A 17,944-nucleotide genomic window follows, 5' to 3' on the forward strand; every position below is an offset into this window, starting at 1 on the left:
ACACATAAGCATCTAGGTAATGTTATACCCTTTCCTTATTCCATTCACTCACTTACTGAGCTGAAAAACTGTTTAAATATTTTTCATTCTAACAAAGATAAAATGAATATTCCCTTTTATCCCTGCTATCTTTTAACACAAACATTCTTCTAAAAGGTTCTATTTATTTGAGAGAGAGCACATGCACACATGCAAACACACAAGCAGGAGGAGGGGCAGAGGGAGAGGGACAAGCAGACTTTTGGCTGAGCAGGAAGCCCAACAGGGAGCTTGAACTCAGGACCCTGGGATCATGCTCTGAGTGGAAGGCAGACACTTAACCGCCTGAGCCACCCACATGCTGCCAACACAAAAATTTGTTCAAAGTAATCTACTTTATCCCACTTTCTCACCACTCATGACGCCTAAACCCTTGTAATCCTTGTAATCTGGTATCGGATTTGTTAATAAAATCTTTTGATCAAATCTAATCATTTAATCCTCCATGAATTTCCCAACTACCTTAAAATCTACTCATATTCTTCTCCAAATCTGCACCTATTCCTGTTGACTTCAGGTGCCCTCTCCCTTCATGTGCAGTCCATTCTCAAGCCCAATTAGGTTTCCCTGCATGATCCCTCTTTTACTTGTCTCTTCTCTATTTCTATGTGGTACTTAAGGGATCAGATTAGGTCTTTATTATCTTTGGACTCTTAAAATAATTTTCAAGCTGGTCAAAAATTTCCAAGATCCTTCTTTATCATTTACTAGTAGCTGGCTTAAAAACCAGCAAAAAGGAATAAGTGATTTTAGTACTATCTAAAATGGAATAGCTTGCCTGAAATGGTAGTTATAAAATAAAGCAAATAAAACCCAAACCAACAAGAATAGCAAACACAGTACCATTTATTGAGTGCTATGTGCCACTTAACCATTTTACATGTATCTCATTAAATTCTGACAACTCTATTAGATAGTATTATTATTACTCCATTTTACAGATTAAAAAAAAAATCAAGGCTTAGAGCATTTAAGTAACTTGTCTAAGGCCATTCTGCTAATAGAGCAGGATTTTGAACTTAGGTCAGTCTGACCAGAATTTGTACCCTCAATGTCTATGTGGTTACCATTGCTGGAGATACTCACTGTGGACTCTGGATGGGAGATGTTGCAGAAGAGGTTCAAGAGCTAGATGGCCTGACCAAATGATAGCATAAAGCATGATGCTAGGATCCACATACAATGGAAAATGAGCAGGACATTGTAAAAACTTCAAAAATGAGTTAAGTATAGTATAGTGAGGGGTAGGTGTACAAATGGATAGAATGAAAGGGGGTAGGTGTACAAATGGATAGAACGAAAGAAGTCAGGATGAAAAGCACAGGGTCCTGAAGGTGGCTGGGTATGGCACTTGGCAGCCTGAACTGTTGAAATGGACAGATCCCATCTCAGAGTGTGATTTAAAGCAGGACATCCTACGTAGGTCCAAGAAAACAAAGTAATCTAGATTTAAAACTCATGGCAGGAACACGACTCATACATTCTTGGAGATAGATTGTATAGGAGATTCTAGGATTTCTTTGACCAGGGAGTGGGGAGCTGGTAGAGATTCTCCAGCTGGTGAGCAGTGATGGAGGCGAGACTTACCAGCAGGGGAAGAATTAGAGAGAAGTGGGAGGGAAAAATCTCAATTAATGCACCGTAGTCCAGATATGAGAGAACAAAGGAATGAACCATAGAAGAAGCAAAATGAAGAAAATAGATCAAAGTTATTTCCACAAAAGAATTGATGAGGCTAAATTCATTATGGGATATGGGTGCTAAGAAAAATAAATACAAATCAAAACTGAATTTCCAAACTTGAAGGAAACTAAGGGAATGGAAAGGAAGTCTTTGGGTAGTGTAGAAGATACGAATTTAGTTGGAGTTTGAGGTACTAACCACCATTATTTGGCCCCTCTAATGGAGAGAATTCCGTGAACTAAAAATATAGTCTTAGAAACTTTGGAAGTGAGTCAAGGTCAGATGTCATCACCTGACATCTACATCCTTGTCACTCCCACTGCTCTCAGTGCAACAGCAACATCAGCACTTCCTGTGATCTTTTAGAAATGCAGAATCTGGGGATCCCTGGGTGGCTCAGCGTTTCAGCACCTGCCTTTACCCCAGGCGTGATCCTGGAGTCCCTGGATCGGTCCAGTGATGGGGCTCTGGGCATGGAGCCTGCTTCTCCTCTGCCTGTGTCTCTGCCCCTCTATGTCTATCATGAATAAATAAATGAAATCTTAAAAAAAAGAAAGAAAGAAAGAAAGAAAGAAAGAAAGAAAGAAAGAAAGAAAGAAAGAAAGAAAGAAAGAAAGAAAGAAAGAAATGCAGAATCTCAGTCTCTTCCTTAGGCCTACACAATCAATCTGCATTGTATTTGCATGCAAAATTTGGGAAGCACTGTTCTACTCAGTGAAGACAGCACCATGGGTTAAAGGGGAAAACAAAGATGAGAGATCCAAGGTTAAAACTATTCCATTCTGGGGAGGTAGGATAACAACTGGCACAAGAAGAAAAGGCTAAGAGGAAAATCTAAGTAAAAATGTCAAAAAGGGGGCACCTGGGTGGCTCAGTCAGTTAAGCATCCAACTCTTAATTTCAGCTCAGGTCTTAATCTCAAGGCTGTGAATTTGAGCCCCGCATTGGGCTCCAAGGTGAGCATGGGGCCTACTTAAAAATACTTTTATGTATCAAAAAAGGAAGACGGCCAACAATTCCACAGAGAGGTTAAAAAGGGTTAAGAACTGCAAAAATTCTTTTGGATTTAGCAATTCATTGATCATTGGTAACCACAAAGAGATATTTCCGTGGAGTGATAGAAAGGGAAGGGAAGCCACTGAAAGGGAATAAAGAGTATAGGGGGGTACAGAAACCAGGACCACTTTGAGAAGTTGTGGAATTAAGAGATTGAAAAATCCCTTGGAAGAGCTTTCAGGATCAATTGAAGATGTTGTTTTGGGATAGGGAAATCTCCAACATGTTTGCAAGCAGGAGGCAGGGCCCCAGTGTCAGCAAAGATGCAAATGTGAGGGTGCAGGCTTACAGGGCCTGGAAGGGATGAGATGGGGAGCACTGTATGAAGTCAGAAATGTGTTCCTTGGAAACAAGAGAAGAAAGATAAACCTGGAGTGAAGAAAGTGAGCTGATGATGGATAATCTAAAATTTCCTACAAATTGCAGAAGTCAGGATGAATTGGAGTAGGTAAGAAGCCAGATAAAGTAGCCTGGATGCGATTCCCAGGAACCAGGGTAAGGTGACAAGTGTCTGAATTAGAATTATTGGCATGGACGTGGGGAAATAGAAGACGCTGATGTGAGTACTTCCCAAAGGCAGAACCAATAAAACCTGGGGCCTCATTAGCTGGAGGAGAGGAAAAAAATAAATGAATCAAGCTTTAAGTTAGAGTGAACTTCAGAAAGTACTGAGAAATGGAGCAGATATATCAAGAGAAAAAGTAGGAGTTTGACTTTGTGTTAAGTTTGAAGCAATGGTGAGACATCAAAGAGAAGATGCTGGCATTTTACTCTTTATTCATTCAGCATCAAGATTTACCGAAGGACTACTATGTGCCAGACACTGACTCAGGGACTGGGAAGATTAAGCTGGTTAAGATACACATGGTCCCTCTCCTTATAGAGCTTAAAATTTACTTGGAAAGACAAATGGGTAACAAGGTAATGGGCTCGATCAAGTGAAAATGCACAGACATCAAAAATACTTGCTTCTTAAAAACTTGGAGGGAGCAAAATGAAAGATGAGGGTCTGCTCTGGATTGGCCAGAAAGGAGGGGCCTCACTCTATATTAACAGTAAATAAATATAATATGAAAAAGTTAGGAAATGTGAAAAGGATTTCTAAACAAATCAAAGCTTTAATAAGTTGGCTAAGGAGTGAGAACTAAGGCAATCTTGAACACTTTAACAAGCTGGAAACATGGGAAGGAAAAAATAAGCTATTAATGAGGAAATAAATTTTGGTTAAAAACATGTTTTATTCTTCATTTGGGCCAATTTGGAAAGCTCTCTTTGGATCTTGGCTATATTGAGGACAAATGTGTACATCCTTCCATTCAGAGCCTATTAAGAATAAAAACTATAAATTATGCACATCTATCTTCCAATGTGAAATCAGAAAAGGATTTAAAAACATGGACACCCATATGGACTCTGTGCAATAAGAATAGAGCCACATGTCATGAAGGATAAAGTGATATTCCATTAATACTTCCAAACTTAAAACAAGATGAAACATTGAGGTTTTCTCCCTGGAAACTTACTACACAGAACTTGGATACAGAAAGTCCAATTTCAGAGTATAAAGAAAAAAATTTTCCATAAAGAAAAAAAATTTCCAGTAAATTATTTGCTTTGCATAGGATAAATGGGGCTACATGAATCAATGAGAAGTGATTCTTTTTTTTTTTTTAAGAATCAGAGACTTTACACAGGGTGCCAGTATCAGAATTTGATAGATTACAATGACTATCATTGCTACAGGTGTTCCTGTAGCAAGCCAAGGGCATTCAGATTCCAAGGATTTTTTTTTTAAGATTTTATTTATTTATTCATGAGAGACACACAGAGAGGCAGAGACCTAGGCAGAGGGAGAAGCAGGCTCCATGCAGGGAGCCCCACGCAGGACTTGATCCGGGGACTCCAGGATCACACCCTGAGCTGAAGGCAGATGCTCAACCACTGAGCCACCCAGGTGCCCCAAGATTCTAAGGATTTTTTTTAAGAAGGTAGTCATGAAAGAAAAACTCCCGATATTAATCTTCCAGTTTTTGAGAAGTAAGCATTCCCTGTAGCTAATATTTGTTATTCTAACTGCCTTTGTTGAAATTCTAAAAACAAAATAAAAAAGCACACACACACACACATGCACACAAACACACAACACTCAACCCACCATCATGTAGGGGTAGATTTCTCCAAGTCTGCTTCTTGTTACATTGACTTAGAATCCTGGTGGATTTATTTGGGTGTTTAGAAGCTCTAGAACTACTGTGCATGTTACAAACAAGGACTACTACTTTCTCAGATTCTACCAAGATTTTAAATGCCAGCTCTTTATTAACACAACTAAGTAGGAAGAAAGGAAGCACGTGTAAATGAAATCTACAAGTACTCCAACTGTTTTTTTGTTTGTTTGTTTTTTCCACGCATTACCATTGAATTCTTCCCTTTTAGTCATGTCCTAGGAGTCCCTTATTTCTGTCAAGGATACCTTGCTTGTGCCACTCATTCAAGTTTGAAAGTTTACAAGCATCTTGATATGCTATTATGGAGTCTTTTAAAAAACTTTTTTCTAAGTATTGATTCTGCCTGTGATAGACCATCTATTTGATGGGGGGAGCAAAGCCAGGGTGTGTGAGCAAAAGGGTGAGAGTAGCACCCGTGGTCTGAGTAGCTTGGGGCTTCTGATCAATTGCCTTGGTTAATACCCTAGTTTCACCAGATCATCTGTTCCTCTCCTTCTCCCTATTATTTCCTGGTGTTATCAAACTATGACAGTATCTACAATTAGAGCCAGCATCAGATAAATGCTTTCATGGAGGGATAAGTCCAAGTGAAATTGAAGGAAAAATTTGAGGACAGGGAAGAAATCTTATATAAAGCTTGCTCTATGAATTTGCAGGTCACTGAATTTCATGAATTTATCAAGTAAGTTAAGGAACTATTAAAATCAGCTCCATTTTGCTACAAGAGCACCAAATTTCCTTTCTTACTTTCTTTCCCCCTTCTGTCTTTTTAAATTAGAGACTAAAGAAAGAAAATGAAAAGGAATAAGAAAGCAATCCATAAATGTTAATTTTCTCAGCACTGGCACCCTGGACCAATCCAGTAAAAGCTGGAATTATCACAAGAAAGCAGGTTCTTTCAAGAGTCCATTTTCCAAACAAAATAAGTTATGGACTTAGTGGTGGGTGATAAAGGAACACTTCAGATTCTTTGAAACATCTCAAGCTTATTTTTCAAAAAAATTGGTTTTGGCACTATCATCCACATGGCTTTTTCCAATAATTTCTTCCTTCAGAACTATGAACATGTGAAGGAAAATCTAATATATATTTTTTTTAGTCTAGATTTCCTAATCAAAGTCATATGACAGGTACTCTTGAGAACTTATAAACCTTTTTAAAGGTCCTTCTTTTTAACTCAATTTAGATAAATAAGAATAAAACACCACACAAGAGAGATCTAGCCAAAAAGCATATGAAAAAGTGCTCAGTATTGTTAGTACAAGAGAAGTGTGTATTAAAACTCTAACAAGATGTTGCTATGCTAGAATAGCGAAAATGCAAAATGCTCACTGCATGAAATGCTGGTGAGGATGTGCAACAATCAGAAGTCTCATATTGCTTGGAATGTGAATTGAAAAGTCAAGCCAAAAAAAAAAAAAAAAGTTAAATATACACTTTCCCTGTGACCCAGCAATTCCACTCCTAGGTATTTATCTAAGGGAAATTAAAAGATATGGCCACAAAGTCTTACACAGAAATAACCCAAAACAAGACACAATTAGGTACCCACCAGCAAGTGAGTAGATAATAAATGCTGGAATATTCTCATAATGGAATACCAGTCAGAAATTTAAAAAAAAAAAAAAAAAAAGGAATGAACTGTTAATACTTGCAAGGTCATGAATGAAACTCAAAAACATGCTGAATGCAAACAAATGGGCACAAAAAACATGTTGTAGGATTCCATTTATGTGTAATTATTCTATAATGATGGAAATATAGAAATCAAATCAGTGGTTGCTTCTTGAAGGTAATGTCTGGAGGGATGACAATGTCCTATTTCCCAATGGGGCATAGGATACATGATTATGTGCATTTCTCATAACTGATCAAGCTGTGCTTTGTACTGGATTTAAATTATACTCCAACAACACATTTTTTTTTATTTAGAAAGGAAATCAAACTTTTATAATTTAAAAATCACTTGAGTCTTTTAAAAATTAAAAACAAAATTAAATGCTTGGGTGAAGCTTGAGACTTTGGAATGCTTGTCAGATGCAAAGTTTTGAATTTTAAAGATTATGCAGTAAATATTTACAATAAACAACCATGTCATTTCCCAGCTTCAGCATGTAGCACAGTGCCCTGCATATAGACCATGCCAGATATATTTGCTGGGTGGATGAATGGCAATCATTTAAAAAAATATATTTTCATATTTTGTCCTGCCAACAAAGATAAGAGCTTCATCTCCAAACCTGTGCTTTTACTCTATCTACATCTTCACCCTGAGTGTATTCCTACGGTTTTCTAAACCAGTGATTCACAAACTTAAGTGGGCATCAGAATCTTCCAGAGAGCTTTTAAAATACAGATTACTGGGCCCCACTTCAGAGTTTTCTGATTCAGTAGATCTGGAGGGGGCCTTAAGAAACGAACCCCACTGATTTCGATGTCACTTGGTTTGGGGCCACACTTTGAGAACTACTGCTTCTAGCACTTCAACTGTTAAATCAAAGATCCATCCCTTTTCAACCAACCAACATTTCCTACTTTTAACCATCTTTCCTAACTGCCTTGGGCCTCATCCTCTGAGCTTTTTAGCATATGTGCTACTGAAGCAAGCATACATCCTCTGAGCTTTTATTATTATTTTTCACGGATACTCCCAGGTTGCCATTTGGCTCATTCTCTCTTGTACTTTATTCTTTGGGAAGGAAAAACAAAACAAAACAAAACACTTATAGGTGTTTTCTATTCAGGTAGATAGAATACCTCTCAAGGGTAGGGACCCTCACTTCATATCTTCATTCCTCCCACACCCAGAACAGGCTGTATGGCTAATGGGTGACTGCTTTGTGCTGATGCCCCTATTTAGACATTCTTCCAAAGCATGTACAGATACTATTAAAGCAAGAGTAAATTTTCAGGTAGAAAAATATCTTCTGTTAGGGTGAATTACCTGTCATTGGGACAGTGACTCGGCAATGTCCAGTCATGGTGTGGGTTAATGAGGAAACCCCAGGACAGGAAGACAGAGCTTGGTGTCAGAGTGCCAACCACCAGCTGGAGAGGTTTGCGAGAGCGTGCTTTACCTACGGAGGTAACATCCAGGTTAATTCTGGTAACAGTATACTTTTATGATTGGGGGAAAGTGTGTAAAAATGACGAGAAGATGACTAAGAGCGTGAAAGCATAAAATTCCTTTTCTTCTCGTAGAGTACACAAATATAACCAATTTTTTGCCCATAAATTTAAGCATAAACCAAAATATCATTTGAGATTTATTTGCTTGTGTATATGTGTATACATATGCATACATTATGTGGGTAATGTATGCATATAAACTATATGCAATCATACCTAGGTTTTGTTTTCTTATGGGTTAGGGATGAATATGAAAATTGTGGCTATAACCAGTGAAATAAATAATGCAAATGCCTTTGCTCACTTCATTTCTTTTATGAATACAATAAAAGCATGTTGGTTTCCCTTCTCCTAGGACTGAATTAGTGTGAAAGAGCGTCAAAGATGAGAAAAGAAGGCTTAACATCTGGCTTGTGAGTTGTATTATTTTTTTAAAACCAATTTAGAAGCATAAAACCCCTTGTCATACTATTAACATAAGGTTTTTCTGTTTTGCAATGAGTGTCTACATGAAAAATGTATACACTTTTTTTCACATTCTTAATAATGCTGGAACAGTAGGGATGATATAAGAAGCACAGTTGTTCTGATGGGACTAACTGGATTTGGGTAATGCCAAGTGATGGTGATAAAAATAAATAAATAAATAAATAAATAAATAAATAAATAAATAAATAAATAAACCACTCTAGATTCTTTTCTACTATATGGGGGGGCAGGTATTTGCATTTTCAAAGATATTCAAAACTTCAGGAATGGCAGACGGTGATAAAGAGCAATGAAGACCTTTTTCCACAGAAACCAACATTGGTTCATTTAAAAATGTGTAGATGACATAAAAATGCGAGAAGATATCTAATAAGGATAGATATCAGGACAGAAAAATTCTTTTTATTTCCATTGGATTTCCTCTTTCACTTCATGAGACCCTGCCTGTTATATTTTCTATAGGAAGAACTTGTGCTATTTTGATCTAATGCAGTAGGAACTAACAGGTTAGTGAAAGTTATCTGAACCAAATGCCCTTTAAAATTGTGCCATCCTTGCTGCTTCTATTAGATTTAAGTTCTGGAAGTTGTTATTCTGGTGAAAAACCTTCTCAGCCAAGGATTTATATAGCCTAGTGGTGGCTAACTGTTTCATGGTAACATAGCTGAATTTTTAAAAAGATATTTGAAACAATTCTCAAGGATAGTTATTTTTTTGGTGGTAAACATGCTTTTATGCTCCTTCATAAAATTTTCCAACCCTACCTGTAATACCGTCTTGTAGGATTGTGATTCCAAGAGCCCAAGTCTGACTCCCAAAGAGGGTAGATTAGAATCTCGTGAGGGTAAGGGGTTTATGTAGTTTGAAAATTCCCTGAAGGGATTCTAATATTTCTTTCTTTACCCCCAAGTTGGTTTTCACTAGTGTAATACTCCTATCTCATTTTACAAATGCAGAACAAGGCCCAGAGAAGTTTCAAGGGTATCCAGGGTCATACCAAGGGCAAGAACAAGAATCAGATTTTCATCTTCTGAATTGTAATTTAGTTTTCTTTTCTTTCTTTCCTTCTTTCTTTCTACTATATCATTGGCATGGCTCACAATGTGTAAAGGTTATGCCATTTGGAGACAAAAGATACACTTTCCTTTCTCTAAGGGAACCTAAGGCCTACATGACCATAAAATAATTATTTCACTAAGTTTGGACCTTAATATAAAAATGATTAAAAATTATGTGGTGGGTGCAAATATAAAATGAATTGAAGTTAATGCATTAGTCATGAGTCATTCTCAAATGCAGATTACAAAAAAATTATATCCGTTGCCTGAAAGGAAAGGTGGGGTATTATATCCTGAGCATGATGAAACAATTTCCTGAGCTGGTCATCACAAAGGGAAAAATAATTTCAAGACCAGTATCATAGAAGTACCAAATGAATTTATAAAGTGTAACTAAAGCGTAATCACTCTTTTAACATCCTTTACACATTTTTATACGTTTGTATTAAGAAATAGTTTGATAAATATGAAGCCAGAATCACATGGATCCTACTAATGCCTCTTAACTTTATCAGATATTTTGAAATAAAGTCTTGAAAATGACGATTATCATTATAAGTTATAAGGAGTCACTGAAATTTCCCTCATGCTTTGGGATAACTTAAGAGGCCAGGGAAAGGAATTTTTATTTTTCAAAATGCTTGACTGTTCACTGCTTCTCTAAAAGAAGTGAAAACCAACAGAAGGAGGGGGAGGGGACCATGGCAACAGATTTCTGGTAACTGGCTTGGCTGATGCATCCAGAAGTCAATACACAGCTGCAAAGGGCCTGTTTGCTCAGTGTATTTAAAGATCTGTATGCTCCCTCAACCCATTTCATCCCTTTAGAAAGATAGAACAAACAAAAGAGATCCTTTTTTGGTTGACATCTAGTGTACTACAGAGGATAAACATGATTAGGAAATATTAAGAACAGCTCGTATTAGAAAAAGAAAAACAAAACATTTTTATCGACTAATTATGGTTAGGGAGATGTGACATTGGACAGTAAAAGCATATTCCTAGCTTCTATGGGTTCTTACAGCCATGGGCTGGTTATTTGATCTGAGAAGAAATTTTCATAGTGAAATTGGAACAACGTAAGATTTTAATCTTTTTTTAGTCATGCAGAAAGTGTTTCTACTCATTTATTCGCATGTTCTTTACTCTCCTGTTTCAAGTCTTCCTCTCCCTGGGAGTTTCAGCCTTGCACTGCTGTTTTAGGAAAGCAGTCCTTGCTCTACTGTTGGGCTACATACAAGAGTCCAAAGGGAGAGATGAGGAGGAAAGTGGAACCCAAGTTCCAACCCATTTATCATGCATATAAAGGAGTTATGCTTTTGAAATGTAAATAGTCTCCTTCAACCAAGGTTAGATATCAGATTTTGCCCTTAAGGTCTGGAAAGTCTAAGAGCAGGCCTGAGTTCACACCCTATAAAGAAGAGCTAGGCTACCAGGCGCTAACTCTAAGCGAGCATTTATTATGGGCCAGGCCCGTCCTAAGGCCACACATGCATGAACTCCTTGAAACCTCACAATGACCCTCTCAAGCAGTCTCTACAACCAGATCATAAAAGTTGCAAGTGGGGTTATTTGTTGACATGGGGCCAGCTATGGTACATATTCTAATCCACGTTCCTAAGTTATCCCCAAGGTACTTGGTCTCCAAGGATAGAAATAAAAAGGCATGATTGAAAGTTAATAAAATCTGAGAAATGAACAAAATATACCTGAGCAGGACTTCTTTTGACTTGGAGGAGGAGCGGGCCGCACGACAATCAGATATTTAGGCTCCGCATCTGGAAATAATAACATTATTTATCAGTAAAATTCTCTGAGAAGGAGCAACATTCTCAACAGCACATGCACGTCCCAACTCCACGTTCTCCAGCTTTAGTCATTGCAACCACAGCACCAGTGGATAAGAGGATCCAGGAACTGGGAAAGTTATATACTTCCTGAGAAGGTTCCAGTCCACTAAGCTTTTAAAATGAAATTTAAAGCCAGATTTTCAAGACCAAATGGACAGGAGTTGGGGGAGAGGTCTTGAAACTTGCTAGACACAGATACTGTACCACATTTTCATCAATTCTCTCTGCAAAGAGATTTTTTAAAAATCAGATTATTCTGTTTTGTTATCCTTCTCTTCACAGGGGGTCAGGGAAGGAAAATATGACATTTGAGACACAACAGGATCTCATCTGCTGTAGGATCGGAAACTGCTCACTTCCAAGGTCATGTGAGTATTTGTAATGTTCTATTTATTTTATCCTATTTGCATAATTTCTCAGCCTGGTATCATATTCAACCAATCATTTTGTGAGCAATGTTTCAACAAAGTCACAATTTTATGTTGGGATACTTTTCACCTACAGTATATCAATGGAAAATAAATTAAAAGAGAATTGCTTTTAAAAATATTTAGGCTTTAGGGATGTGTGGGTGGTACAGTTGGGTAAGCATCCAACTCCTGGTTTCAGAACTCAGGAATCGTGAGATCAAGCCCTGCAGTCCTGGGTCAGGCTCTGTGCTCAGTGTGGCGTCTGCTTGAGATTCTCTCTCCCTCCCCCTCCCACTTGTGCACATGTGCATACTCTCTCTAAAAATAATTAAAATCTTTTAAAAAATTTAGGTTCTAAATAAAATGATGTTTAAACAATCAGTATGCACTAAATCAGGAGCTAGTAAGTTATCAAATAACCTTTTTCTGAATTGATATTTCCAAGATGGTTGACTTAAATATACATAAATAAGCCAAACACACATTGGGCGTAATAAATAGCTTTTCATAAGCATTTCTACTGGACTGATAGATGAATACTATCTAAAATAGTTCTTCAGTAACTCTGGATCCTGAAATTCACTCTACACCCAAATTCCATCTGGATGCTGCCGTCAACAAGAGGTCTTCCCAGTCGTCTCAGACAGAACTGATAGCTTTGTTTTGTTTTCATTCTGAGTTTAAAGGTCTCCCCTCTGAGTTTGAAGGAGAGGGCTTCTCTGCCTGGGGCTTTACAGAACTGACCTCAATCTCAGAGACAACCTGGCAATTTAGTCACTTTTAAGGACGTGAGTCTTTGTCTTTTTCTGGACACCTCGCACAGCCTTCTTTGCTATAATCTGCTTCAGTGATTATACTGCATAAGGTAAACCAGGTAACCTCTTGAACTGACCTCAGAGCTTTACCTGCTTACTGATAACAATTGCCTCATGACCACAACACAGATAAAGGAGCATTCACTGTATTTCAGAGTCTCGTGTTTGAAACCCTGTCTTGCTTAGTGGAGCTTATACGAGGAATGCTTCACCTAAATCACGGTCCCTAGTGGGAGTATAATACATTTCTTGATATTTATTTGGGATATAAAGCAATGGAAGTATTAGGAAACTACCTATATTCAGTATTTTCTATGTGTAGAGTACTTATTAAGCACTTTACATTTGTGACTTAATTACTCCTCCTGGCAATCCTACTCGACATATACTATTATCACTACAATTTGTAGAGGAGGTCCCTGAGGCAGGATCAGCTATATGGGCGTGCAACATGCACAGGGCCCCATGTCCAGAAGGGGGTCAGGCTTGGTTTAATATGCCCTTCTGTCACCATCTTGAAATCCATAATAGTTTTATCTCTGAATCTGTGTTTTGTAAGGGCAGTCTGGAGGGACAATATAGCATGTGTGCCATGTGTGCGAGCAGAGGAGACGGGAACAATATGCGCACCTGCAGTTTCTTCCATTCACACACCGATTGAAATGCCCTATCAGCACAGCATTCCAAGGGACCCACAACACATGGGAGTTCAGCAAGACTCAAAGATCAAACAAGGCAAGCATATTGCATCTCTGGCTAAGAGGGCATGGAGGGGACTCGTGAGGACATGCTATTCAACCAAACCAAAACTTGCTTCGAGGCAGAAGGCAATGGCATTCTAGCAAATGACCAAGCAATCTTGGTCCTTTCTTACTCTTGTTAGTTCTCCATATTTGCAACCACTGATACGGGAAAGGATGACCTAGAAGAAAAGGGGAAACTGGAACGATCCCTAGTGCCCGTACTTCTCATTTCTATATCACTTGTAAGTAAGCCAAAGGCAGAGTTATAGAATGTCCACATATCAGAAAGTGAAGGAAAAAAAGATGGGTTAGTTTGGGGCATTTCCACTCTTCTGCTAAGGATGAAATACACACATCAACTACAAAGTACAAATGGTGTGATTTGTGATTTTGCTGAAGAGTTAAAGGCCCATATTTACATTTAAAACTAGCATTGCACAATCTAAACATAAACAGCAAAATTCATGTTAATTTAAAATTTGTTTAATGACATTAAATAATAAAATAATGCTACCACAAGTTGAGAAACTGGGAAGAAAGGAAAAATTTTATACTTTAGGAGCTTAAATGACAATTTTCTCCTGCTTTTTGAAACAAGGGCCTTGCATTTATTTTGAACTTGGCCGTGCAAATTATGCGTTATCTTAATCTCATCCCCAAAATGCCATCTTAATACATCTCTGGGATGCACCTGTAGAAAACAAAGCTACATCTCTATTTTTAAGTTATTCTCACTGTGGCAGCGTGTCTTAGGCCTAGCTTTTCATTTTCTTCCTTGATGCACATTAATTCAATTATGCCACAGTGGTTTAAAAAAAATAAAGGCCTGAAATACTAGAAAAATAACATATGCAGAAGCCAATGACAGTGCCATGATCCAAGACATATGGTTATATGAGCAATTTAAAAGTAATTTTTGTTATGACCAGTCATTTTGCATAAAGCCTAGGCTGTAACAGCCAATTACAAATTGGAACAGATTTCAGAAACTGGGTGCAGATACGCTGCCTCTCACCACTCATTAAAAACTTCCAACATTCATGTATTTCAGCAGTCTTTGCACTCGATTTGGAACACAGACATGGAAAAATAAAACAACTAAAAAACATAATTTCTACTTCAGTTCTGTACTATGCTATTCTTTGCGGATTTGCAGCAGCCTGGAAATATGTACAATTGTAGTTTGATCAGCAATTTTGCCAACACAAGCCAAAATAGACTACTTTTTTATTCAGAAAATGTATATAATTGTCAACTTAAGCAAATTTGCGTGGAATGTAGTTACTTTAACCAACTTTCCATTGCTAGTCAATAAGCCTATACCATGTTCTAGACTAATTACATGGAGTTTGCTTAAGAGTTTAAAAGCCCTGAGGTGAAGGATCCAGACAGCTGTTTAAGGAAACCTACTGTTGAAATCCTTTATAACGTACTAGATTTTTTGCAAATGCAAATAATCCTCCCCTATTTGCTATGTTCTATAAATCCCAATTCTCACATTCTTATTAGAGGACATCCACATTGCAAGCCACACTGCTTAAAAATGAAGTCATGATGAGGTTTATTTCTGCCATGCAAGCTTCCATAAAGTAAACATTTAATAAGCCAGGATGATCCTACAGGAAATTATCTAAGGGGCTTGAACAAAAATAACTTGCCCTGCCATCTTTTTAAGAATTTGGGTTCACGTCACTCCAAATCTCTAGACATAAAGGCGTGGACTCTAGAGCCTGCTTGCCAGTTGCTTATACAAGGTGAGTGAGTGCTTAATATATGTGCACCTGTTTCCTCACTTGCAAAATGGGGTGTACCTGGCTGCACAGGGGTCTTAGTAGTAGTGCCTAATACATAGAAGGTGCTAATTTAATGAGAGCTATCACAAGGACAATAATGACGGTTTCTTGAAAGCAGATATTTGTGTCGTAAGAGGCCCTAAGGACTTAGAAAAAAAGGAAAGTGTTCAAAGCTGCCCCCCTTTTAAAGGCAATCACCACAGACTCCAAAATGTAAAAATTTCATAAAAATAAAATTATACACCATACCAAGATTCTCTGTCCTGCCTAAACTAAAATCCCGCTCTTCTGAGCTCCTTTTCAATAAGGTCTTGATATGGGGGCTTCCTTTGTGTTCATGTCCGTGTCCTCCAATTCTATCAAATGTTTTGCTAAAGTGGGTTAGCTAGAACCCCCCTCTCCTCCATATTTGATCACACTTGACCTCAAATGAGGATCCTCATCCTCCACCATCCCCTCATCACCCTTGGCCTGGCTTCAGCAAGAATCCTGTCAGGTTAGTTTAACCAGATTCCCCTGGCCCTTACCCTCATGTTTCTTCTTAGTAATTACCCATCCACACATTCCCACCATGCTCCTTGGCTATAAATTCCCACATCTCCTTGTTATGTTCAGAGTGAAGCTCAATCTGTCTCCCACACTGCAATATCCCATTGTCGTCGTCCCTACACCTATTACAATAACCCTCCCTCCCTTTTTTTTTAATATTTTATTTATTTATTCATGAGAGAAACAGAGGGTGGGGGGGAGAGGCAGAGACACAGGCAGAGGGAAAAGCAAGCTCCATGCAGGGAGCCTGATGTGGGACTTGATCCCGGGTCTCCAGGATCATGCCCTGGGCTGAAGCTGGCACTAAACCGCTGAACCACCCAGGCTACGCCCCCCCCCGCCGCCCTTAAATAAAATCTTCCCAACATCTTTAACAAATGCCACTGAGCTTTTCCTTCTCACTACTCACATCAATGCAAAACATCCTAGGAAACATATTGGTACACAGAATGTGGCGACACATAATACAATAACATATAATGGCCAAGTGTAGTTTATTCCAGAAATGGATTAAAAAATAGAAGCCTATTTCAACAGATATTAGAAGTCATTTGACCAAATTCAACACTAATTCTTAATTAACAAAATAGATCTTAAGACATCTGTCCCAACTTTCTGTAAAGCACCCTACACATACATTCCTGTTGAGTATCTCTCAGAACTAGGGTCTTGGGGCAGGGAGGGGCGGGGCTGTAAATGGAATATTGAGCCCCAGGCTCTTGTGCAGAAGTTGGATGAGCTTCCAAATGAACTCTACCAGCCCTTCAGAGTTTGCAAGACTGGGGGAGGGGGATGGGGGAAGGAGTCCTACAGAGAAGAAACCTGACTTCCTTCTAATCTAGCACGTGAGAATTTACTTGATTTGATTTGGAGACATAAAGGCAACATAGTCTTACCTGAATTCCAAATGATTATTTAACAATATTGAAAATAAGGCTATTTTATGAAGAATGGCATATTAAAAATTCAGAATACCATAGTTCAATGGCTCTAGGGCATACGGTCCTCCAGCTTTTGACATTTCTCAAATGCAGCCTACAACTGATGGTCTCTTACACCGTTCAGGAGCAGTTGTGACCTGACACCTTGCCCAGTAAGGTCAAGAAACTGACAGTTTCAAAACTGGCTGAAGAACATCAGTAATTTGGAAGAAAACCCAGTAGAGACGGGTTTCACATCTACTGCATCACCAGTGTTCTTGCGGGCACAGTGAGTGTTGTGCCGTGAGAAAACAAGGCTACTGAGAACTCAGGGTCAAAAGGTGAAACAGAAGGTTCAGAATCTCAAGGTGAAAAATATTTAGCAGTTACTGAATTTTTTTTTTCAGTATTTACTTTAAAATTTTTTTAAATTATTATGTTCCTTGCTCAAGCTCCCAATCACAGTCTAACCATGAGAAAAACCTCAGATCAAACTAAATTGAATGACATTCTACAAAATATCTAGCCAGAACCTTTCACCAAAAACAGAGCAGGTCGAGAAACCTGTCACTGTCCACCAGAGCCAAAAGACACATGACAAAATATAACACAGTATCCAGCATAGAGTCCAGGAGGAAAAAAAGGACCTTAAATAAAAACTAAGGTAATCAAATGAAGGACAGACTTTAGTTAATAACATACCGATATTGGTTCATTAGTTGTGACAAGGGTATAATATCAGCCTAATATGTTAGGAATAGGAGAAGTTGAAGTGTTTAGAATTGTCTGTACTGTATGAACAACTTCCCTGTAAATCTAAAGCTATTCTAACAGTTTATTTAAAAAAATAAAATCATATCTCTTTACCAAAAAAAAAAAAATAGATAATATGAAATTTATGTAGCAATAGGGCAAAGGAAGTTGTTTCACTAAGTATTAAATAAAAGCCCCTGGGGAGGCAAAAGCAGTGTTATTAACCAACAGCTTTATCGTTTTTTAGTTTTATATGAAAGAGTGGTGTGATTTATAGTTACAGGGGTTTTAGAATTTGATAAAATAAGGGAACTACTTACTTTTACTGCATGTCAATGTGCTACATCATAAGACTACTAACAAATTAAGAATAAAGTCACCAATAAAACAAAACCATGGCCAGGAAAGTATCCACACACGAATATCATC

At 38.0% G+C, this 17,944-nt stretch overlaps 1 protein-coding gene across 41 annotated transcripts in view; it reads right to left on the reverse strand.

The window, feature by feature from the left end:
- LOC112640164 (ABI family member 3 binding protein) overlaps positions 1-17,944 on the reverse strand; it is a 234,307-nt gene that overhangs the window by 141,159 nt on the left and 75,204 nt on the right. For all 41 annotated transcript variants that reach the window (XM_035709991.2, XM_035709990.2, XM_035709972.2 and 38 more), the window contains exons 3-4: positions 11,392-11,460; positions 7,951-8,083 (exon numbers count right to left, since the gene is read on the reverse strand). In XM_035709991.2, the coding sequence (XP_035565884.1) occupies positions 7,951-8,083; positions 11,392-11,460 (202 nt within the window). The remainder of the gene's footprint in view (positions 1-7,950; positions 8,084-11,391; positions 11,461-17,944) is intronic.

Source organism: Canis lupus, chromosome 33, assembly GCF_003254725.2.
Source record: "Canis lupus dingo isolate Sandy chromosome 33, ASM325472v2, whole genome shotgun sequence".
NCBI lineage: Eukaryota > Metazoa > Chordata > Mammalia > Carnivora > Canidae > Canis > Canis lupus.